The sequence below is a fragment of the Ictalurus punctatus genome, chromosome 3 (assembly GCF_001660625.3).
Source record: "Ictalurus punctatus breed USDA103 chromosome 3, Coco_2.0, whole genome shotgun sequence".
NCBI classification, from domain to species: Eukaryota; Metazoa; Chordata; class Actinopteri; order Siluriformes; family Ictaluridae; genus Ictalurus; species Ictalurus punctatus.
The window spans coordinates 15,678,015-15,703,781 of record NC_030418.2 but is presented as its reverse complement, the minus strand read 5'-3'; the positions used below and the strand labels follow the sequence as shown (position 1 = coordinate 15,703,781).

Sequence of the window (25,767 nt, the reverse complement as noted above, 5' to 3'; positions counted from 1 at the left end):
ATTGCTGATGTCTGATGTGAACATTAACTGAAGCTCTTGACCTGTATCTGCATGTTTTGGTTTTTTTTGGCATTGTGCTGCTGCCTCATGATTGGCTGATTAGATAACTGCATGAATGTGCAGGTGTACAGATGTTCCTGATAAAGTGGATGGCGAGTATATACACCTCAAAAAACATTAGTCATGAAAGCAAAAAAGAAGCCCATAAAAGCTATATTGTGCTGAGTAATGCACAAATATTCGGCTTATTGTATTTATACTTAGAGAAAAAGACATGCATTAATACAAAAATGTAATTATTTTTATTTTACAAATGATATGTATAATATTCCCATGACAAAAATTTGAATATAACAAAGAAACAGCACTGGACAACGAAAGTAAAACAGTGAAGCAGCTGTTTTAAGATCATGCCATTAGTACACATTCAGTCACACCCAGTGCAATAGTATTGATATATTACACATACATAGCAAAACATATTTGATCTGGTATTTTCTATGCCACATTTTATATACATCATAGTTATAGTTAAAGCTGAAGATTGCAGATGTATTTATGCAAGATTTCCCCAAGAAAGTCACTGAATCAAGAGGCCACGGTTTCATCCAACCAAAGCGGCATCAAAGTAAAGCACTGCACTACTGATTTTAAATGGAAACTTCAAAGAAATTTATAATAAAAAATAACTTTAATAAATGTACAATTTATCAATATAAAAATGACTTCTCTAGTTGTATCTACCATCCAATATTAGCCTCATCAATTATATATTATTCTGCCAGCAGTTATACCTTCCTTTGCATACTACAATAAATGTAAACAGATTTATTGGGCCAATTATTTGACCATTAAAAATATTTTTAACATTATGTAAAAAAGTGCTTTAAAATTTATCTTCAGATATGTCCTCAACTGTGTATCTATTTTCTATGGCTGTAAACCGGCCACAGAAACAAATTAAGGTGAATTAATTTTGCTCTTTATTATTTTCCCGCTACGTCAGATACCTCAGCAAAGTGTAAAAAAGCAAAACATAAATAAAAATCACCAAGGTATCAGCAGCTTAAAGATGAGAAACCCTGTGCCAATGACTGAATAAGGAAAAAGCCCCCTCTACAGGGTTGTTAAGGCAGTACAGTGAATCATACTTATTACTTAATATAAAAATCTGCTAGAAAATAATTGTTCTTTCACACTATAGCACAGTGATTTGAACCAAGCAAGTAAGCGCCTGGTACAGTTGTACTGAGAAATACAAGGAGGAAATATGTGGACAGCCTAAAACTCCCTAAAGAGTGAAATGGGGAAACCTGCTCTTCACTCATTGACAAATTCTTAGGACAGCATAGCTTCAACTCTGTGTGAGGCTTCCTTCTATATTTGTGTTATACCACCCTTTCATATAACATTAGATATGTTTAGGTGATACAGGAAAGAGAGGCAACCATGTCCAGATGTCAATAAATGACTCAATTCAACTAAGAGCAACTTATTTGTTTTCTTGAACATATCTTCCCTGAAAGCTATATATTCTTAGGCTCATCATTTTCTTCCCCCACAAGATCTCCATTTCTATCTATAAACTCATCATCTTTAAGAAGCTCTTCTTCTCTTTTAATGAGGTCTTCATCATCATCACTCTCTACTGACCCATCAGAACTTCCTCCTAGAAGTTCTTCATCTATTGCCATATCATCGTTCGTCTCCTCTGCATCTTCGTCATCCCGGTTTATCAAGCTTTGTTTCTCTTTTAGGTCAACAGAAACCTCCTGTAACTCTTCAATCTTCTCTTGAATCGTTTCTACACTGTCCTCTAGCTTTTCCTCACTCTCCACTGATACTTCATCTTTCTCCTCCATGCACTCTTCCTCATCTGACTGGACAATGTCAGACTCCTCACTCAGTGACTCCTCTGTGTCTTCCATCTCAGAGGATTGGTTCTCTTTCTTGGGCATTTCATCCTCAGGAAGAGGTTTCCAGTAATCATACAGCTTTCCCTGGGTTAAAAACAAATAAAGTGTACAATAATTTTTTTTTTAAAAAACACACACACACACACACACACACACACACACACACACACACACACACACACACACACACACACACACAAAAGTGAGAATGACTGAAATCACAAATACATCTGACTGACGGACCAGCACTACACTGACAGCAATCACAGTTTGAGCAATGTCTGGATCATTATCTGACCCTAGTTTTGAGTGCTGCCTGGTCACTTAACTGCTTACAATAAAATAAATCCCTCATGTCTTAAAGAAGATTGACTGCACAATACAGCAGTGTAGTGAGCTTTGGTAGCCTGTAGGGATGTGACGGTGAGGAAATTTTCCCAATAGATGTGTGACAACACCGGTAATACCGGTATCACTGAGGGGCGGGTTCCCCCTTGCTTCTGAATGCTCGCGTGGTCGTGTGCATTTTACTTTCGTGTTCGAATTAGCGCCAATTACTTGAATGGTGGGTTCATTATTATTCTTAATGAAAAACACACCAACTACAAAACAGTACACAGTGACAAATTCCCTTATATTAAACAGAGAACTTTTTAAACCAAATATTCCGGAATCGTTTTGTCAGTCAGCTCGCCTCACTCTCGTTACGTGACAAATGAAACCTGCTAATCAGTGTTGCAACTCTGACTCATTCGGCTCATGCTGAATTGAGCAGACGCGTTCAGTTTTTAATGGGAGTGTCCGTTCTCTAACTGAACTAAACGATTTTTATTACTAAAAAGCCAAAATGACGGTGGGGCAGTGCCGTGTTGGGCAAATGATGTGAACGGTATGCAGGACCAAACACCGGTAACACCGGCTATCGAAGCAAGCCTAGTAGCCTGGTAATCAAGAATACTGGAAAAACTGAAATACTGGTCATATATGATAACAGGAATCATCAGATACACAAATAAATCATACCTCTTGGGGTCTTGATCTTTGGAGAAGCACCTGCCATTTGGTGTATATTCTAGCAACAAAGTCTTTCACCTGAAAAAAAGCAAAGAAATATGTGATCATTATGGTTTTCTTTTCTTTTTAATGGAAGATCAATAGTTAAGGGAATCATGTATGGGAGTTTAAGGACATTACTGTACCTTACTCCTGTAAAGCATTTTCTCACTCTCCCTGATGTCACACTTAACATGTTTCTCCAATTCAGCAGACAGTAGTAGCAGCTCGTTCTGAATGACAGACAGACAGCACTGTGTATAACTGCCTAACTACAACTCCTACAGTACACAGGGAAGTATTGTGTTCTTGTAACAGGCCGCATTATAAAAACTAACACCTCTTTACAATTAAATGAACTATGCACATTCTGTTAGTTATGCCAAACCAAAATGGTGGACTGTGAGTAAGGCTACTATTCCTTTATCAGTGTAAAAAGACAAGCAATAACTGTTTACAGTGTCTCCAGTGCTCAAAAGACCAGAACTGCTCTATGGTTGTTTGACTATGGTATTTAAATCTGACATTGAATCCTTACATTGCAGAGAACACATTTAAAACTCACAAAATTCCACCCTTCCACCCACAGCCCTTACATTAGCATACGATTTATAAACTTGAGCAATTTATTCAAGTACCTTCTTAGATTTTTTTAAAAGGATAAACGTCGTCGAGAGAGACAAAGCGCAGCTGCCTCTACTGACAGGACTATTTAGTGTCTCATTAAAACACATACACACAAACAAAGAGATACTGAACAGAGTTGTGACACTTACTCTCTGGTTTGAGGGTAAAAACTCAAAATTGGAGGCTTCGTTTGTCAAAGCCAAAAGGCTATAGCAGAGGTAATAAGCCTAAAGAAAACAAGCATTTCATGCACAAGATAAATGTAGAACAACAAATTCTTGTGTGCTGCAATTTTAAGGTAATCATAAATAGCACTGTTAATAAATAAATGTCTATCTATCTATCTCTCTTACACACACACACTTTTTAAATTAAGACACCTTTTAAAAAATTGAGGACAAATGTAACGCAGCCCACATTCACCTGTTGGTCTGGAGTGGTGGCACAGTCATCAGTCTCCTGTGGCTCTGTGGTCTTTGCAGCCATTAAGCCCTTTAACAGCAAGGAGGGACGCATTCGAGGTAGGTAATATCTCAGCTCAGACAGCTGTGAGCAGGACACAAATGTAAGAATACCTCTTGTATACTCATGGTAGTAATCTACTAATGTTAAATAACCTAATCACAATACAAGAAAATTATTCAGATTCTTCTAACCTGAAATTCTGTGCATGAGGGTGTATAAGTGCATCTGTGGTTTAACAGTTTTGAGATGATCGATACGCTTACGTGTCTCCTCAATTGCCTTCCCAGGGACAAAAATAAAAAAAGAATGTTGAATATATTAAACGATATAAAAAAAGCATACTTGTTTTCACAGAATAACAAAATCACTCACTTTCCGCGGTCACTGTGAGGTAAAAGCTGTACCAGCCGTCTGAGGTTGTGGTGATCGTCACTCAGATTGGTAATGGCCTGGCAAACCTGAGACAACTGCACATACAGAGAAGACTAGAGTGAGAGATAAAGAAATGCATGCGGTATGTGTTTATCGGTCTGTACAGTCAACGCTTGCAAAGCAAAACTAGATCAAAGTGTACAAAAGCCTGAATGGTGGTAGATTAAGGACTTTAAAATGCTACCGCCAGTGCTTCCCACACACAGGCGCTGGTACATTGGCTTTGTGCCCAGGTATACTGATGACCTCAAAAGTATATTTTCTCCTACTTAAATAAATATGCATTATTACAGAAAGCAATGTTCCTTCGTTCCAATCATGTGGCAATGAATGCAGCATGGGGTCAGGGAAAGGGAGAGGGGGAGAGAGAGAGAGAGGGGGGGGGGGGGGGGGGGGGGTCAGGGGGAAGGGAAAAGCAGTAGCAACAGAAACAAACAGAAGAACCAGTTCCCTGTTAAATCTTGGATGTAAATTATCCAGTGATTTCTAACTAGTAATTTGCGATTATAAGAAATCTGATCAACTGCGCTACATTAGCAATTTGCCCATTCACGTTCCAGTGAGCCATATTCATCTCTGATATTCTGTGCACTTTACAGAAAATGATCAACAGAGGACAGTCCACTGGAATACCATAATATTGTTTTAAAACATTAAGTTAAATTGTAGAAAGACAAATTCTTAGTGTGCTGCAATTTTAAGGTATGACAACAAATAAATGTCTTAAAAGGACAAACGGCAGATTTAGTAACTCCAGTAATTATAGTTTAAATAATCTTTTTATGTAAAAATCACAATTGCCATCAACAATGCGAATAAAGAGGAAATAAAGCTAAAAATTTAGGGGATGTGTCAATTTAAGGAGCTCAACTTACAGGTGAGCTAAAATGAGTTGGGTGGGTGGAAGAAAGAGACAGCAAAGAGATCCTCAGATATTAAAGTTATATGATTATGATAGCACAGATCTTGTTCTGGTACAGTGCCTAACCTGCATTTCCCAGTCTGCCATGTTGTTGAGCAGGTGCTGTAGCAGGCAGCTGAGGTCTCCAGTCGGCAGCAGCTGTAAACGTGTCTCCAGACTGACTCTACACACCACTGTCAACATCAATAGCAGCTCTCCATCACTGTAAACCCTTGGACACAGTGCTGAACATAGTGCCAGGTACTACATGAGGACACGCACGCACAAACACACACACACACAAACGGTAACAATAAACACATTTTATTAAATTCGGAATTCTGAAAACGTACAAATCATACTGTATCTTTTCTAAAATTACCTTAATTATGTTCTCAAAATTGTGCTCTGGAAATGTATCACCACCTTTCTCACTTCTTGTACCATCAGGCTGGATCTCCAAACTTTCTCTAGCAAAGAACATTCAACTAATTAAACACTATTTACCCCTATTTACCACCATTTCTGATTTCCAGTGGAGCAGAAGCTCATTACTCACAGCAGGTCTCCCTCGGTGAAAGGGGGTTGTAGAGCCTCCAATGGAAACAAATTGACAAATGACACACCCATGTTAAGGAAGACTAGTGCAAGATCCTGTATACTGGGCACCCACACCTCAAACTTCTTACTGCTTTTCTCCACTACAACACATGAACAGCAGAAATTGTAAATACACCCACTAGTAAGAGTACTTTTCAGAGTACTTTAAGAGTACTTTTCAGTCACATCATAGCATACCTATATGTTGAGCAGCAGATATGGCAATAGTCATCATGGCCTGAAGAATCTGGGCACAGACAATGGGGCTTGGGTGGACTGACATCATCTGTCATTTAATTAAAGAGTCGATGTTATTACAAAAATGCATAACTGCACAATCTAAACAGACAACAAAGGAAATACAGCATATAAGATATAATTACATCTCATGCATAAGAGTCTTCTCAGGAATATGAGATAAATAAGCCTACATTTGCTTAATAGAATGCACTATTCACCTAAGACCTGCATCATCATCACTTTAAGACATTTACTGCCGTAGTGTAATGGCTGTTACTGTGTATTCACATTGTATAGTCATGCCTGTTAAAAATTAACTGACAATTCAACAGTGCTTAGGCTTCAACAGTTTTACAAGTAAGCAACAAAAGGTGTCAAAATGCTTATACATAATGACCGCTCAAACATTACATATGGATAGAGATTACAGTGGATAGAGATTAGACTGAAAAATACCGGAGTATTTCATTAATGTGCAAGCATATTGACTAAGCATGGGCATTTCGCTCATTTTGTCTACCTGATGTAATTGCGAGTACCCGTTGAGTACTCAGGAGCTCTACATGTTCATTCACTGTAACATGGACGTCTTTTGCTTCTGCAACGCATCGTGCTGTTTCAGCGTCTCGCTTGTTCAATATTACAGGCTGTTATAATGTTGTTTGTTACAAAAAAAAAAAAAAGTACAAAAAAACAGCATAATAAAAATAGCACCATATATTGTCATAATGTGAAGACCCACTGGCCAAAATCAATAAATTATTGCAGAGAAAGCAGGTCTCTGCTTTTTCACTGGTTACCATAATTATAGTAGTATGCACCCACTGCTGTTTGCGTGGCTGACAGGAATGTGTAACAGTGTGACAGTGTTGTGCCGCAGAGTTTGCATAACAATCCCCCCCCCCCAGTTGAAAATAGTTATTTTAAAATAACCAGCCATAAACACTTTTAAAAGGTGGTAAAAATGTATTTATTTATTTATTTTAAATGTACGATCATTGTTTTGATGATCGATCACTGATGTCTCTTCCGAGTACTCGTACCCATCCCTAATATTGACTCAATTTAGTGCACCTTGTATGACTGTATGGAACAGTATGTGTATGTCCCGAATATTGTGTGATGTCGATCTCGTTACCTGAAAAAGCCAGCGGGTGACCTGAGGCTGGCAGGGGGAAGACAAGTAAGCTCTTCTAAACAAGCCTGCACTCAACAGTGTCAGAAGCTGTTCTGAATTTGCTCTGCACAGAGAAAAGCAAGTGTTCAGCACAAAGAAGTCTCATTGGCCATGTATGTCTTAGACTGTCAAATCAGGTTGTGTAGAATAAGAAAATAAGCTTTGACATCTATAGGCATAAAGCATTTTTGAGCTTACTGTAGCAGAGTCTGCTGTGCCCTATTGTTCGGGGTAACATCCATCTTCCTCAAGTCCAGACTCTGATGGTTGAAGAGTCGGCCAGACTTGGTAAGAGTGAACACTTCCTCTCCAGGGTGGATGTCTCTTATTACACATGAGGTTACTGAGAATCTCTGTAAGAATTCCCTAAAGCACAAGGACAGATGACAATTTGCTTAACTGTTTCAAACTCAATACCCCACTTTGTAAACACTAACAAAAATACCTTTGCTCATGTGAAAGTCCTTCTTCTGCATTTTCATCCTCTTCGTCCAGTTTTAAAAGGTCTTCTTTACAAGCTTGAAGCAGCTGCATTTCAAGCTCCTTAGATCTACAAAAGTATGAAGTAAAGTATGCGTTATGAGAAATGGCTTGTTTACATGTTGTGCATGATTAGTAATGTACAACACATTTCCTGACTTACTTTCGATTCTGCTCTTTCTCCTTCAGCATTTGCTCCAGTGTGTTCTTGTACCTTGTAGCCTTAGTTTTAAGATCCTCTGGCTAAAAGAAAAGAAATAATTGTAGATCAAAATCCTCTGCCCCTTTTCTACTTTTTGGGATATGTTGTCTCAAAAGGTTAGTAAAACTTGAGATAAATTATTACGGTTGTTCTTTATATTGAATACATTGAACTACTTTGATTATTTAAAATTATGAAATTCAAAAGTGAAAAGCTTGATTATGATTTTTTTAAGCCTTTGTAAAAGTTTAGGAAATAGCAAACATTCAAAGGGTCATTTGTTTAAAGGTATAGGCAACAAATTCATATGTTAATTGAAGCTAGCTATTTTAAAATCATAAAGTCAAGCAAATCCAGCACCTTCCTCCAGTGTTTTCTCCAAAGTCACATCTACAAAACTGAAGCTAAAGCTAGAATGCCTGAATGCAAGTGCAAGAGGGGGAACTTTAAGAATTGACGGGTAACGTGACCGGCCCAAATGGTTGACTGTTGGTAGTTAACATAATTTGTTTCTCTCCCTTTTACAGAGCCTGGGGAATCCACATAATGTTATTCTTCTGAGTAGATATTTTATAGCTTGTTAAAATGTGAAAAGAATGTCACAAAACGTTTTCTGAACTGACTAAATGGCTGGCCCTTCCTTTACAACTTGACGCCAACATTCATCATGGCCTGCAGAATCTGTGCAGTTGAATTAGGGATGCTATGATGTATAGGGCATTAAGTGATTTTCATCAGTTCATCAATCAGTTTTTCAACTATATTCATTAACAATGCACCACTACTTTGTTAATATATTCATTTAAAATGTGTGCTGATGTGAGCTTACAGCAACTTTAAGGCCTGGAGTGCTGGGCTCAGAGAAGGTCACCTTCTCTGGAGTGATGGGCACATGGGTGCTGCACTCCAGGATCTCCTGAAAAGACGGCAGATGATCCTCCTCACTACTCTGGCTGCTGCTGAGGCTGAGAACACAGCTCTCCAACACATCCTCTCCCAACTCCAAATCTAGAGGATCCTTCCACACCAGGTCTCTCTTTTCCTGTTCATCCTTCCTGGATTTGGTAGTGGTCTTTGAATTGTGCAAGTCTGTGATGTCCAGAGAGCTGGATGAAGTAACTTTTGGTAGCTGGAGAGGACAGCTGATCTCAAACTTATCCGTTAGGCCAGGCAAAAAACTTGTGTGTGAGGAGACAGAGAAACCAACTTCTTGTTTCTGGTCAAGTTTGCTGGAAAGTGTGGGGCAAGGGTCAGCAGTGGCTGTGTTACCTATAAGACATTTATTTTCAGTAGACCTTCTCATCTCTTCTTTTTGTTGACCTGTTCCATGGACCATAGTGCTCAGAGTTGCTGTCTGGTGTTTATGACTTTCTGTCCTTGGTTCTTGAAAAAGCTGTTTGGCTACATTGTTTGAAGCCTTTGTCCTGTCTTCAGTATAATTATTTAATGTTGGGGAGCGTTTCTCATTTAGAGTCAGCACAGGCTCATTAAATGTCTTCAAAAAGGCACGTTTGATAAACTTTGGTGGTGAGCTGACATGGAAAGAACTACCACTACTAGAAGATGGGGTAAGTCCAATGTCTTCCAGACACAATCTCTTGGCCTCCCCATATCTTTCTGCACTGGGTTCTCTTCGTCTCTTCAAGGATAGAGATCTGCCACCTACTACAAAAAAGACAAAATGGTGCCTTACTCTTTATTCTCTATAAACCCACATTTTACAGTGGAGTTTGAAAGTTCATGAACACTTTAGAATTTTAGAACCTTATCCCATTTGTGAAACATGGTGGTGGTCATATGGTTTGGACGTGTATTGTGCATCTGGGCTGGGGCGGCTTGCAATAAATTCTGAAGTATACCAGCGAATTCTAAAGGAAAATGTCAGTATATCTATCCATGAACTGAATCTCAAGAGAAAGTGGGTCATGCAGCAAGACAACAAACCTAAGCACACAAGTTGTTCTACCAAAGAATGGTTAAAGAAGAATAAAGTTAATGTTTTGTCAAGTTCTGAACTTAATCCAATAGAAATACAATTAATCCAATAGAAATGTTGTGGAAGGACCTGCAGCAAGCAGTTCATGTGAGGAAACCCGCCAACATCCCAGAGTTGAAGCTGTCCTGTACTGAGAAATGGGCTAAAATTCCTCCAAGCTGATGTGCAGGACTACAATAGTTAGTTTACACGTTTACACATTTAGCTGCAGTTATTGCTGCACAAGGGGGTCACACCAGATTCTGAATTAAAGGTACTCATACATTTGACACACACAGATATGTAATATTGGATCATTTCCTTCAATAAATAAATGACCAAGTACAATATTTTTGTCTCATTTGTTTAACTGGGTTCTCTTTGTCTAGCTTTAGGACTTCTAAAATTCTGTTTTATATCATATTCATGTAGATATATAGACAATTCTAAAGGGTTCGCAAATTTTCTAGCACCGCTGCATATCTATCTATAGTAGTATTGTGGATAAAATCATGCTGTACATCAAAGGACTGAACACAAAAGAGAAAGATGTTTGTTTGCCTTCACAAGAGAATTAATGTATATGAAGAAACACAACAGTGTCAAGGTGTAAAATACTAGTGGCAAAAGAAGATCACAGTTTCAGAATTGCATAGTGTAGTTGATTCCTCGGGTTGTTCAGTTTAAAAATAAACTGTTGAAAAGAGAAGCCCTTCCTGATAGCAAGCCACAACATACAGCAGCTGAACTTTGCTTTGCTTCTTTAGATTGCAGCTGTAATTGTGTCATGTGATCAGAAAACCTACCATTTTAGCTGGTAGCACCATCAGCATGTTGAGCATGACATACAAGAAAAAAGATCTTTTTCCCCTTAAGTTAGCAGTTTTATTATTTTTCCCGCATAACTGTGGCTGAAATTGTTTCATGAAATCTTACTCTACCATCTAACCAACAACATAACATTACTTTGTATTTTTTTTTAAACTATATAAATAATTGTAAGATCAGCGAGGCTGTCCAAATGTGAATTGGCAAATAATTCATTTTATTGTGCCTATTCTATCTGTGCTTCATTTCCATTCATTTATATTTTGTAACTGATCCGGTTACACCTCAAAGATCCGACTCTTTCCCGAACGACACATCACTCCGTTACAAAAGTGATACGAGGTGGCTGGTTTAACATTCACTCTCTCGTTACTGTTAGAGCTGTGCCTACTGTATATCTACGGTCATGTCAGGTAACCCAAAACTTATCTACTTTTTTATACAACATCATTAAAGCTAACAAAAATCTATTCCCATGTGTATTCAGCTACTAAGATAATGTTTAACACAGAACGCGGAAAATAATTAGTTTGAACTAATTCTGTGATAAAGTGTAAACTGAGAGTTAGCAATAGTACTGTAACCTCAATTTTTTTTTAAATTAGTCTATTTGCAAATTTAATTGAGACCAACATTACTATAGTGTATCTGTCAAAGAATACATCTTTTAGTGTTATATTAATATTAAACTTTTAGTGTTATAAGTTAATATTATAACTTTTGTGTTTTAGCGTACATGTCTCGGCTCACACAGGACAAGGATACAATTTTTGCTGAATGTTTACTGTCTACATATTGGGGGGGGGTATCTGGTAAACAACACAAAGAAGTAAAGGTAACCAAAATGATTTAGTGGTAAACTTTCAAGCACCACTGTGTAGTTATACTCTATCCACATACAAAGTAAAGTACGGGTATTCTCTGCCCTCGGGTGTAACATTTTGACAATAAACTATTGCTGTGCTTTGTGGGGTTTTATAAACACATTCTCCACACTGCTTTCAGAAAACCCATAAATTACTACTCCATATAATGGATATGACAGTTTTAGACATACAGTCAGACATAATTAAATATTGTATTGCTATGGAATGTATGTACAACCCATGTACAAACACTGTATATTATTAATTAATTCATCTTCAGTAACTGCTCTATCCTGATCAGGATCATGGTAGACACAGAACCTATACCAGAAACACTGGGCACCGGGCAGAAGAAGTTTCACCCCAGATGGAACAGCAGTCAATCATAGGGCACCATTCTCACACTCATTCCCACCTAGCGACAATTTAGCCTAGCCAATCCACCTACCTGCAAGTTTTTAGACAGTGGGAGTGAAAGAAAATTCTCTTATATCATGTACTCTTTCATTATGAACTGCTATTAAGACACCTTGGATACGGGGAATACTGGGTTATAGTTTCTGTTTGTGTGTCTCTGTGCTATCAAATACCTATGACGCATGTATACATTTAATTACCTCTTTGAATAAGCTGGTCACCTGCCATCTTTATTATAATAGACTTATTTTGTAGTATGACCCTGTGTGCTGTGTGTTTTTTCTAAATCTGTCTGGCACCTGCACCAGTAGAAACCGTCCAAACACTGCTGTTATCAGTGTGTATAAATACTTCTGTTTTGCATGAATAAACCGGACGTCTCTATGAGCATGCATGTGTCGGTGTGTGTTCATCTTAGACTCCCCAGATCGATCTGAAACGCTCTGAGGAAAACAACACTTTCTAAGCACAGAACTAAAAGTTAATAGAAGTAATTATAAAACAGGCTGAAAGGGCTGACAGAGATCTGAAGACATGAGATTCCTGAGATTCTTGGAAATCTAATAATTTGGTGTCAGAAGTGCAAGTACTCCGGATCAGGGTAAGTGTTTTTCGTTCTTCCCTGGTGCGGTGTATTCGCGTACCGTTGTAGTTGAAAGTTGAATTGAGTGATTATCTCTGAAGTAAAAAAAAAAGGCTGGAAGGCATGACGGAAGATCTGAAAGACATAATCTGAGATTCCTGAGATACATGGAAATCTAACAGGGAGGAAACCGGAAAACTGGGGGGAAACCCATGCTATCATGGTACTCCGTAACAAATATCCAAAAATGGAATCTTCATACAGAAACTGCATGAAGTGCATGTAGTGTCAAACTGTAAGATCTTAAAGAAGGGATATACCTGGTGTAGTTGCCTGGTGATGCACGTGTTCTCCCTACAGTACAACACAATGAAAAACATGATCATATTAAAGATACATGATCCATATTAAATCATGGTGAAAGAATTACTTTTAACATGACTCAGAAAGCTCTCTTACCTGGCTAAATGAAGATGAGCTATGATCGTTCGGTTTGTCCATCTTTTCAACAGGCTGCTGGCTTTGCTGAGTCACACTACTGTCAAGACTCTGTCTTTTCTGAAAGTTTGTTAGAGCAGGTGCTTTTTGGCACTCAGACATAGATGAGGAAATGAGCGCAGGATGCACAGAAGGCATTTTATGCCGAGTATTCTCTATGTGCTGCGCAGGCCTTACAACCTAATATCACAGATTAGGGTAGATCTGTTAAAAAAAGTTCATATTGCTATACATATATAAATTTAATATAAATACAAATTACAGTACTTATAAAAGCCTGATGAATTTTATTATGGCAAACCTAAAGTAAAACTGAGTTAGAAATAAAGAAATAAAAGATATATAATAGCTAATGCCAGTCTAATTAACATAGAACTATATAACAACAAACATTACAGACAGGTAGATTTCTGCTATTATGAAGAGAATAAAAAAATTTTTTTTTAAAAAAACGGTATCTGAGGAACATCTGAATATCTTTTAGTTACCTTCAAATTCTCATTCAGCTGCTTACAGAAAGCAAAGGCAAATTCTTTCTGTTCATCATATGAACCCTGCCTTTGTAAAGGAGCATCTTTTTTACCAGCAGACTGGCATGATCCATCATTATTTAAGTGGTGGTTGTTGTTTAATTGTACTTTTCCCATTGGTACATTGTAATTGGAGAGACTCTCCTGGCCTCCTGCAAAGATCTTTTTGGAGCTTGAAGGAACAGCTATAGCAGATCTATTCCTCCTTTCCAGCACAGAAGTTTGGTGAGGAGGTGTGCATTGTAAGAGTGGGTATAAATGTTTCAGAGTATGTGCAGGCTTTTTATTTGTCTCCTGAGATAAGCATTGTGGCACTGGGTGAGCTCTTCCTCTATCCTTGGCTCTGTGACATGGCGGACCACCAAGTGGAATTATGTCTTTCACTAGAATAGAACAAAGAGAAGGAGGAGTGACGTTTGCTCTGTTCTTGTGTGATGCATTAGCTAAAGAAAGCAATATGCCACCCAGGAAACCCTGCACCACACAACCTAGCCTGAAGATCAGTTATGCTGAAATGCTTAGGTTTACATCCAGCAGCTGAACCTTGAGGTCAGAAGCATGCCCTTGCCATGCATGAACAGAAGGTCAGGGGTAGAGACTGCATGCGCAACAAGTCACAGCACCCGCGCTGGTTAGTCACCATATACCGTTTGCTGTATGTTGCTGCCATTAGCTGATACACAAATTGGATACATGCTGCACCATGAACTTTATTCAGCTAATTATATTTAAGGTAGGAAAACTAACAAACTAAACAGTATTTCATGTATATGCAACACTGAAGTGCATCTCTCACCCATAGAGGTGATGTGCTGCCTGAGGTTACTTTGCATTTTAAATTCGAAGAAAGCAAAGTTGGTGTCCTTAGAAGTCTTCTAATTCATCTGAACAGAGACAAAGGCAAGTAAGTAAGAGAAAACACCATAGGACGACACTTTTACATTATTTTGTCTTGCACTGTCTTGTCAAAACATTTCTGCATTGGTTTGACAGTTAAGAAAAGGTAACTATTATCACTTTAGGAATGAGGACAACAATCTAAAGTATTAAGGAAACAAACATCTTATTTAATCTTGGACAAAAACCTAGTGATTAACTATAATGGTGAATGAATAGCTCATTGTCATATACACAAGAGCACTTTTTCTTTTTTTTAACTAAATTTCTCATTAAATGCTCTCTATGAATGAGGATACAGTTTTAAAATGGCGTTAAAGTTTAACACTGGGATGAGTGCATCAGGAACTGCAAAGCTGCTTGTATTTTCAGCAGTGTTCTGTGTGTCTCTGTACTGGTCCACTATCTAAAAACACAGCCACCTAATTAAAAGGGTCAGTAACATCTAAAGGGTCACTGATACAAGAGATTAAAAATGACTAGTACAAACTGTGCTGATCAACAGACAACCTACAATCAGACAAGTTGACAGTCCAAAGGGGGTGCACCATTATTCATAAAATAAGCAATTCAACAGATCACAAGACCCCACCGCTTACTGTCCAGTGCCACAAGTATGCAGTTGCAATCAAAATTATTCAACCCCCATTGCAAATCAGGTTTATTGTCAACATTTACAGACTTTCAGCTGTTTGAATTAAACAAATCAAACAAAAGCAATTGAAATAGTTCAATACAACAAAGGCTTCAAGTGGTTTCCCAAAAATTCAAATCAAAATGCAACTTATAATGAATTCTCCAGTCTTAAAATTATTCAACCCACTGAATAGAATCCCTCACAACAGCACAAATATGCAAAACAGGTGTTGTCTCAAGCACACCTGATGCGACTAAGCAAGGGCTTCATTAGTTGCACCTAGAGATGCACCGATACTAAATTTTTCAGCCGATTACCAATACCGATAATTCTGCCTTTTATACCTTCTTTTAAATTAATTATGATTAATTTAAAAGAATTTTGAAAGAAATGCAAATAAAAACTTTATTCTCTCCATTTCAACAAGTTGTTTCACAGTAACTGTTCTCATAAACAGAAAAAATATTACTGAAATTAACATTAACACATGAAAATTCTGAAGATTAAAGTAAGATTTCTTAACTTATTGATTGTTATTAATTCATATTAACATTGACTGAATTCAAAAATACCTCCTGTTAGTCTCACATTCACTCACCACAAACAAAAGCATTTCTACTTCATCACTGAACATCAAACTGGTAATATATAATATAATTTTTTTTATATATATTAACATTAACTGTATATGAAATATACTACTCTATAAATATTTTTATGGCCAATATATACTTTTCTGTCAATTCATCTTCAACTTAAATCTTTCAACGGTGTACTGGCCCTTTAATTCAGAACGAGGGCGAGCGGGCGGGGGGGGGGGGGGGGGGTGGGGATTGACTCGACAGCAAAACTTCTGCGCTGTAAAATTTATTTCCGTTGTAAAATTTTAGCAGTGCAGAGATTACAGACATTACAATATGCAGGTTTGTCAACATCCCACATGAGAGAAATCATTACACACAGCACGAAATCGATGCATTTTCCCGCCCTCTTTTGATTGACAAGATATAATCGGCTCTGATCATCGGACGTTTCTAAAGTATCGGCGGATAGCGGGAAAAATAGCCTTTATTGGCCAATACATCGGTGCATCTCTAGTTGCACCAGGTGTGCTTGAGCTGGTACACATGAAATACCTGAACTACCTAGGGGCAGAAAATACATAAAATACTTGGACGAGGCAGAAAAAGGAAGCGATCGATGGCTGCAACCAGATTTCTGAGAAGGCAGGTTGTGAAAAACCCTCGAGTGACTGCAAAAGACCTGCAGCAAGACTTGGTGGCACTAAGGTTTCAGTGAGCACAGTAAGGCGTGTACTAAAGGTTTGCATGCCAGAACTCCAAGATGTACACCACTACTGAACCAAACGCACCAGAAAATTCAGCTCAAAATCATATAAATGAACCACAGAAGTTTTGGGATTCTGTACTGTGGAGCAATGAAACAAAACTTTTCGGCACGATGGATCAGCCGTATGTCTGGAGGAAGAAGAATAAAGAAAGAACACTGTCCACCGTCAAGCATGGTGGTGGCTCGGTGATGCTCTGAGGCTGCTTTGCATTCACTGGCACTGGAAACCTGCAGCATGTGGAAGGCAAGATGGATTCATTAAAGTATCAGGAAATCCTAGGAGAGAATATCATGCCATCTGTGAGGAAGCTGAAGCTTGGATGTCATTGGACCTTCCAATAGGACAGTGATCCCAAGCATACCTCGAATTCCACCAAGGCTTGGTTGCAGAAGTAGTCCTCAAAGATCCTACAAGGCCATCACAGTCATCTGACTTGAACCCCATAGAAAATCTCTGGTGGGATTTGAAGAAGGCTGAACTGAACTGAACTGAACTGGAGGCCATTGCTCATGAGGAATGGGCTAAGATTCCTCAGGAACGCTGCCAGAAGCTATTTATCTTATTTGCAGCAGGTCATAACAGCAAAAGGGTGCTCTACTAAGTACTAAAGAAGCTTGCCCTGAAGAGGTTGAATAATTTTGAAACCGGAGAAATCATTATAAGTTGCATTTTCAGTTCAATTTTGACAATAAACCTGACAGGAAAAAGGCAGTCAGAATTACTTTGTAATGATTTGTACTGACCTTCCCTCTAATGGGACAAGTGGAAGAATATAGGCAAAATCCCCCAGAACAAAAAGTCAGCTGCTTTTCCTTCAGATTAAACCTGTTTAAACACATGGAAAGATAGGAATGCACAATCACTTGCTGTTACTTTATTATGGTTATAAATATGTCCAAAGTGCACCTTGTTGTGAATTCTAAACCCGTCTGATTACTGTTAATATTTCTGTAAGAATGGACCCTAAAATATAGTCCGATATTCATAATAAAACCAGTAATAACTATAAATAACAAGCCACACACACACACCATGTCGTCAGAATGTACTTGTCTGTGTTTATCATGACACATTTTTTCTAACTTTTTTTTTTTTTTTTTTCCTTTTAACTAGCAGTTATGGACTCTGGATTTAATGTTCAAGTTTTGCAGTTTTAAATCTTTAAAATTGTAACATTTTACACAAGTTTTCATTTTTATCCATTTTAGTTGTCAACTTTTTTCTTTTTTAATGTATTAAAAAAAAAAAAAAAAAACACCTTTATCATATCATGATGCATATCGCAGGTCATAGAAATGTCTTCTAGTATTGAGATATTTTGGTCACATCAGCCAGCCCCATTTTACAGAACAAATTATTTAAATACTTAAAGTCTCTAATGTTAAAAAGTATGTGAATTCTCCATATTTTTTAAACTAATATTTAGTAGAAATCATGTTAATTTCAATAACACACACACCTACAGCAGAAGCAGTTAGAAGGTATTTTGGCCCAGCCCTCTGTACCGTATAATGACTATTAATGATGTAATGTAATGAAAGTTTTATATAACATTATCTACAGGTTTACTTTTGCACTCTACAGTCTGCAGAAGTGCATTAAACAGTATCTTTTAACTGCATTTTCAGTGTTGCAGCCATGAAGAAGTCATCCAGATCAATCACACGCCCTCGGTCATCAGACCCAACTGAATTTAAACATTTCAGCCCAGCACATGCAGGTAAAGTTACTGTAAATATTCTACAAAGAATCAAAACCCCATTCTGCACTTTTCTATAGTTACAGAGTAATGTTAGCTGACAGTGCTGCTGAACCCCGAGTTACCGAATCGGTTAACTAACTTTCGCGGCTACGGAAAAAGACAACGAGTTCAGCTTTATATTATATTGCAGTACGCAACAAACACTATTTTCTTAAACAATTAAATTAATTCATACGCTTGGTGAATCAGTAATTGCTAGAGAATGCAAAGTATGTCCTCCTGTCTATGTAAACACTAGCTAGTTTGTGTTAGCCACTCGGCTAAGTAAGTAGGTGAGGTTCGCAGAGTATACACAGCCGAGCTAGTTCCTTCAGCTACATTTGTTTTAATGACAAAATTAATTCGTACCTTCACTACATTCTCGTTTCAGTGACAGTTATTTCCCAAACGTGCGTCTGAATGACATCTGTATCAAATAAACTAAATTTCTCCCTCACTCTAAGAAGCCGCCATCTGTGAGTGGGCGGAGTCAGCGCATTATTTCCGTTTCAGTTTCCGAAAAAAAAGTCCCGCTTCATACGGGGATTGGCTACTGATATGCCGCACACCGATTGGACGGTTCGGACGTCCTTCACAACACAGTGGTCATGGCGACAATATAGTGCAGCTAGTTGAAATGGTGCCCTTTTCGCTACTAACGACTAAATGTTATGTTTCGTTGTTTGGACGATAATTTATTACAGTACACTGTGGGATTTCAGAAGAGCACAGGAAATTATCAACAATGCATTCATGAGCAGGGTTGTGAGGGTTATTTTAAAAATGTATTCATTTACAAATTACTTCATAAAATGTCATCAGTAATGTAATCCAAGTATCACAACATGAAAGTAATGTAATCTGATTATTTTTGGATTACTTCATGGTCAAGTAAATAAAGTCAAGAGAAAAGCAATATGATCTAAAATACTTTTATTTTAGATCTTAAAAGCATGTTCAATGTTTGGATTTGTCCTAATAATTAAATAAATACATAAAAGATCACTGTCACTGATAGTGACTGAGAGTAACATTACATCACAAGAGCTAAAATGACCTTATTCTAGTTTTCCAAAAAGAGTTACTATGAATGCAGACTTTGATACACTGAAAAAGACACACTATTAGCATCACATAAATATATATATTATATATAAATAAAATTGGTTTCATTATGCCCACTTGTGACAATTTTTCGTCCATTCTTTTGAATGTCCATGGAATAAAATAAAATATGAGATGCCACAAGTGTACCTTTGAATGACCATGTAATTATAGTATATTTGTAAAGCAAATGGTTTATATTAAAAATAAATCATTGAGTGCATCAGCATGTTAAGGTTAAACAATCAAAAGTAAGACCAATCATGTGTGACCAACATATAAGGTATTAAAAGAGAAATCAGTATGTTAATTAAAAAAACAAAGATCATTTCAGGCCAAACTGGTGAGATCATTGAATACATACAGTTACAAATGTGTCTTTTCTTTTAGGCCTAAACTGTTATTTCTCAAGAAGAAATCATACTCTGTTTTAATCTGTATCTTTTTTACCAACTTGATTTTAATGACTTCTTTAGATGTATGGTGGAAACCATGACATAAGTCAGTACAATAAAAACTTTTTAAAAAATAAGCTGAATGAATTTGCACCGCAGTTATAGATAAGATGTAGAGAAAGAAACATAATTTTGGCAAGAATTTGGCCAATAGTTGCTGCAAGCCTTTTATAATCGAACAATTGATGTGCGAGATGGCGGGAATTAAAGAGAGGGATTAAATCAATGCACACATGTGCACACATGATGCATTATTAGACCATAAGCACATCATAATGAAACTAAATCTGAAACCCGGACATTTTCTCAAATTTAGACACTTATTTAAGGTCTGAGGACATGTCCAGGAAAAAGAGGACGTATGGTCACCATAACAAAAGCATTTCAGAGAACAATTAGCGTTCATTTATTCCAAATTAACTTTGGCAAAACATATATAACTTTGCGCATGCACCAGGGTGTTGCTCATGTGAACCACGACTGGCGCGAGAGAAACAGAACTATAATCAAGCGGCTGTCTATATTGTGTTATATGTCAAAAGATTCATTTATTTGGTTTTAAATGAAAAAAATATATATAATCCTGATATTATTCCCATTTTTTAAATAAAATGTACCTGTAATCTGATTACTTTGTTTTTTGATGTAACTGTAACAGATTAGAGATACCAGTTATTCCCCAGTCTGTTCATGAGTGACTACTTTTACACCTTCATATTCAAAATAAAGTATGCTGCAGATAATATACTCATCAAAAAAAAAGAAACGTCCCGTTTTCAGGAGACTGTATTTAAAGATAATTTTGTAAAATCCAAATAAACTTTACAGATCTTTATTGGAAAGGGTTTAAACAATGTTTTTCATGCTTGTTCAATGAACCATATACAATTATTGCACATGTATTGCACAAAACTGAAATATGAATTCAAAGTTTTTTGAATCGCACACAAAATCATGTTTTCCTTGGTTATATTACTCTGTTTTTTTGTGTGTGTTCTCTGACATTTTCTGCTCCTGATTTCTTTTTTTTGAATGCTTATGCTGTTTTTCCCTTCGCGCTTGTTTTCACATTCTCCGCTTGGTTTTCCAAATGTTGACCTGCAACCCAGCAGCCAACGCAACGTTTCTCTATGTCTATGAACACAACAGCCATGAGTCGCAGCAGAGTGACGTCAGGAAGAGCTGTAGTGGACCAATGGTGATGCTAAAGCCCACCCTGATTTACATGAAACTCGAAGTGCAACATTTGCAAAACCAAGCGGCGAGTGTGGAAACAAGCACGAAGGGGAAAACAGAATACACGTTCAAACAATAGTAATATAACCAAGGAGAACATGATTTTGTGTGCGATTCAGAAAACTTTGAATTCCTGTTTCAGTTTTGTGCAATAGAATTGTAAATGCGTTTTTAAATTTTTGATTCACGCTTATTATTTTTCGATCCCTCACCACGTTGTTTGCTATTCTGATAACTTTGCATTTATTTATCAGTTTTTTGTACAATATATTTTTACATGTGTTTTTAAATGTTTAATTAACGCTTATTATTTGTTTGATCCATGACCACAGTACATTTGACGCAAAATTAATCCCATAATAGTGCATTGCACCACCTAGTGTGCAGGCGTATGATGCATTCTCAATCAGCGCTACCTATCATGCAGGTGTGAATTAGCTGAAGGCGATCAATCGTTTCGCATTCAGTGTGAAAGCACAGTTCGCTTCGCTTTATCACATCGCTCTCATTATGAAAGGACCTTAAAACAGTACTACAGAGAGACAGGAAGGACAGCTGATCGTCCTTGCAGTGGAAAATTACATGTAACAATGTGACCCCCCAGATGTGATCGAGAACTTGCAAATGCCTTGGTGGAAGAGTGGCGTAACATCTCACAGCAAGAACTGACAAATCTGGTGCAGTCCATGAGGATGAGATACACTGTAGTATTTAAAGCAGCTGGAGGCTTCACCAAATACTGACTGTTACTTTTAATTTTGAACCTGACTTTGTTCAGGGACTCATTATTCCATTTCTGTTCATCAAATGGCTGTGGAACTTGTTCAGTTTATGTCTCATTTTTATGTTAATACAAATATTTACGCATTTTAAAAAGTTGCTGGAAATCAAAGCAGTTGAATGTGAGAGGACATTTATTTTTTGCTGAGTATATATTTCCCATGGTGACCCCTGTCCTCCACCAAGGAACCTACAATGGGCACATGAGCATTAAAACTTGACCATGGAGCAATGGAAGAAGGTGGCCTGGTCTGATAAATCCTATTTTCTATTACATCATGTGGACAACTGGGTGTGTGTGCATCAGCTACCAGGGGAAGAGATGGCACCAGGATGCACTATGGGAAGAAGGTAAGCCGGCGGAGGTAGTGTGATGCCCTGGGCAATGTTCTGCTGGGAAACCTTGGGTCCTGGCATTCATGTGGATGTTACTTTGACATGTACCACCTACCTAAACATTGTTGCAGACCAAGTATACTTCATCATGGCAGTGGTATTCCCTAATAGCAGTGTCCTCTTTCAGCAGGATAATGCGCCCTGTCACACTGCAAAAATTGCTCAGGAATGGTTTGAGGAACATGACAAAGAGTTCAAGGTGTTGATTTGGCCTCCAAATTCCCCAGATCTCAGTCCGATCCAGCGTCTGTGGGATGTGCTGGACAAACAAGTCCGTTCCATGGAGGCCCCACCTACCAACTTACAGGACTTAAAGGATCTGCTGCTAAAGTCTTGGTACCAGATACCACAGCACACCTTCAGCGGTCTTGTGGAGTCCATGCCTCCACGGGACACTGTAAACCGTATGCCATACAAGTTATTTTCCTATATAGGTTCCTATTATTATTATTATTATTATTATTATTAAATAAATAATTCCCATTCATGATTTAATGTTCAGACCACTGATTAATGGGTTACAACATATTGGGCCACTAAAAATGACCACAAGCTGAAAGTACAACATGTCTTAAAAATAGGATAAATTGTCTCCACCCTTGGCCAAAGTCTTCCTCACGTTACACTCACATGAAAATAAAACTATTAAAATAGTCACTGTTTGGGGAATATCAAGGAAATACAGCTGCGGCCCCTCTTGTTTTTATAAAATATGCTACAATACTATTAAGAGAAAATATACACATCTGGTTTAATTTGGCACATTATGACTTTTTTGTCATACATGTCTTAAATGTCCTAAATGTCTCACACCTTATGTTAAAGTAATTTATTACAACGTTGAAAATGGTTTAAGCAAGAAGGGCTTCCCCCCCCCCGAATTCGTTATAACGAGAAAAAACAAATTCAAATTATAATACATTTGTGCAACTGATGACTGAGTGTCGTTTCACACGCTGGTTTCATTTTTAACGACTAATGACTGCCCTCTACAGGCACAAACTTGTACCTGCAACATCATTTGACAGGGAACTGCCTATTTGAATCAGTAGCTACCTTCATCCTTGTAAACTATTTAAATAGTGCACTATGTATTAGCAGGGTGGTGTTTCTGGATATACAGTGTCCCTTTAGCACCTTCGGAGAAATCAGGGTCTGGATAGGAGATTACCACTAAATCATTTTGGTTATCTTTACTTCTTTGTTGTGTTGTTTACCAGACATCCCCCTGCCCCCAAATAAGTAGAGAGTAAACATTCAGCAAAAACTGTATCCTCGTTCTGTTTGAGCCATGTACGCTAAAACACAAAAGGAATAAAAAATACTTTGACAAATACACTATAGTAATGTTGGTCTCAATTAAATCTGCAAATAGACTAATTTAAAAAAAAATGATTGCTATTTTTTTTTGCTAATTTTCAGTAGCTAACACTTTACCACAGAATTAGTTCAAGCTAATTATTTTCCGCGTTCTTTGTTAAACATTATCTTAGTAGCTGAATACACATGGGAATAGATTTTTGTTCTCTTTAATGATGTATAAAAATGTAGATAAGTTTTGGGTTACCTGACATGACCGTAGATATACAGTAGGCACAGCTCTAACAGTAACGAGAGAGTGAATGTTAAACCAGCCACCTCGTATCACCTTTGTAACGGAGTGATGTGTCGTTCGGGAAAGAGTCGGCTCTTTGAGTCGGATCTTTGAGGTGTAACCGGATCAGTTACAAAATATAAATGAATGGAAATGAAGCACAGATACAATAGGCACAATAAAATGAATTATTTGCCAATTCACGTTTGGACAGCCTCGCTGATCTTACAATTATTTATATAGTTTAAAAAAAAATACAAAGTAATGTTATGTTGTTGGTTAGATGGTAGAGTAAGATTTTATGAAACAATTTCAGCCACAGTTATGCGGGAAAACTAATAAGACTGCAACCGCTAACTTAAGGGGAAAAAGATCTTTTTTCTTGTATGTCATGCTCAACATGCTGATGGTGCTACCAGCTAAAATGGTAGGTTTTCTGATCACATGACACAATTACAGCTGCAATCTAAAGAAGCAAAGCAAAGTTCAGCTGTTGTATGTTGTGGCTTGCTATCAGGAAGGGCTTCTCTTTTCAACAGTTTATTTTTAAACTGAACAACCCGAGGAATCAACTACGCTATGCAATTCTGAAACTGTGATCTTCTTTTGCCACTAGTATTTTATGCCTTGACACTGTTGTGTTTCTTCATATACATTAATTCTCTTGTGAAGGCAAACAAGCATCTTTCTCTTTTGTGTTCAGTCCTTTGATATACATGATTTTACACATAATACTACCCCCATAGAAATAAGATCAGATACTATAGATATATCAGATAATACAACGGTGCTAGAAAATTTGTGAACCCTTTAGAATTGTCTATATAGCTACATAAATATGATGTATAACAGAATTTTAGAAGTCATAAAACTAGACAAAGAGAACCCAGTTAAACAAATGAGACAAAAATATTGTACTTGGTCATTTATTTATTGAAGGCAATGATCCAATATTACACATCAATGAGTGTCAAATGTATATGAACATCTAGGATTAGCAGTTAATTTGAAGGTGAAATTAAAGTCATGTTTTTTAATTAATGGGATGACAATCTTTTGAGTGTGAGCACCATGTTTTATTTACAGAACAGGAATCTATCAGAGTCTGATCTTCACAACACATGTTTGTAGAAGTGTACCATGGCACGAACAAAGGAGCTTTCTGAGGACAACAGAAAGAGAGTTGTTGATGCTCATCAGGCTGGAAAAGGTTACAGAACCATCTCTAAAGAGTTTGGACTCCAGCAACTTACAGTCATAAAGATTGTGTACAAATGGAGGACATTCAAGACCACTGTTACCCTTCCTAAGCGTGGACAACCAATGAAGATCACTGCAAGAGCAAGACTTGTAATAGTCCATGAGGTCACAAAGCTCAACTGTTGACCAACAGTTACTGGAAAAGTTTAGTTGCAGTTATGGCTGCACAAAGGGGTCACACCAGATACTGAAAGCAAAGGTTCACATACTTTTGTCACTCACAGATATGTAATATTGCTTCATTTTTCTTAATAAACAAATGACCAAGTATAATATTTTTGTCTCCTTTGTTTAATTGGGTTCTCTTTATCTAAATGGTAAATGGCACACTTATATAGCACTGGTATCCCAAGTGCTTTATGCTGTCTCATTCACACACACTCACACCAATACTGGGAGAGCCACCATGCAAGGCGTTAACTTGTCACTGGGAGCAACTTGGGAATGTCTTGCCCAAGGACACTTTGGCATGTGGAGTTGTGTGGGCCGGGAATCGAACCACCAACCCTACGATTAGTGGACAACC

General features: G+C 37.5%; 1 protein-coding gene and 1 long non-coding RNA gene across 8 annotated transcripts; one reads left to right on the top strand and one right to left on the bottom strand.

Moving 5' to 3' along the window:
* Nucleotides 1-279: 279 nt before the first annotated feature.
* On the bottom strand, nt 280-24,019 carry slf2 (SMC5-SMC6 complex localization factor 2). Of its 7 annotated transcripts, none has more exons than XM_053679648.1 (22): nt 23,955-24,014; nt 17,419-17,500; nt 14,587-14,674; nt 13,749-14,173; nt 13,222-13,440; nt 13,083-13,116; nt 8,923-9,758; nt 8,055-8,134; nt 7,857-7,961; nt 7,610-7,777; nt 7,373-7,475; nt 6,193-6,280; nt 5,954-6,095; nt 5,777-5,864; nt 5,482-5,658; nt 4,434-4,528; nt 4,253-4,340; nt 4,020-4,142; nt 3,746-3,823; nt 3,116-3,202; nt 2,940-3,008; nt 280-2,000 (listed from the first exon to the last, which is right to left on the bottom strand). In XM_053679648.1, exons 3-22 carry the CDS (start codon nt 14,621-14,623, stop codon nt 1,527-1,529), a joined length of 3,516 nt encoding a protein of 1,171 aa, XP_053535623.1. In that variant the 5' UTR covers nt 14,624-14,674; nt 17,419-17,500; nt 23,955-24,014; the 3' UTR covers nt 280-1,526. The 7 variants fall into 7 exon arrangements, with proteins under 7 accessions (XP_053535623.1, XP_053535621.1, XP_017319233.1 ...); XM_053679646.1 differs by lacking the exon at nt 23,955-24,014 and adding an exon at nt 22,443-22,574; XM_017463744.3 differs by lacking the exon at nt 23,955-24,014 and adding an exon at nt 18,786-18,925.
* LOC108263190 (uncharacterized) lies at nt 12,565-22,446 on the top strand. The gene is made up of 3 exons (XR_001812106.2): nt 12,565-12,780; nt 18,304-18,395; nt 21,816-22,446. It is a non-coding gene; the product is annotated as an uncharacterized LOC108263190 (long non-coding RNA).
* Nucleotides 24,020-25,767: the final 1,748 nt, after the last annotated feature.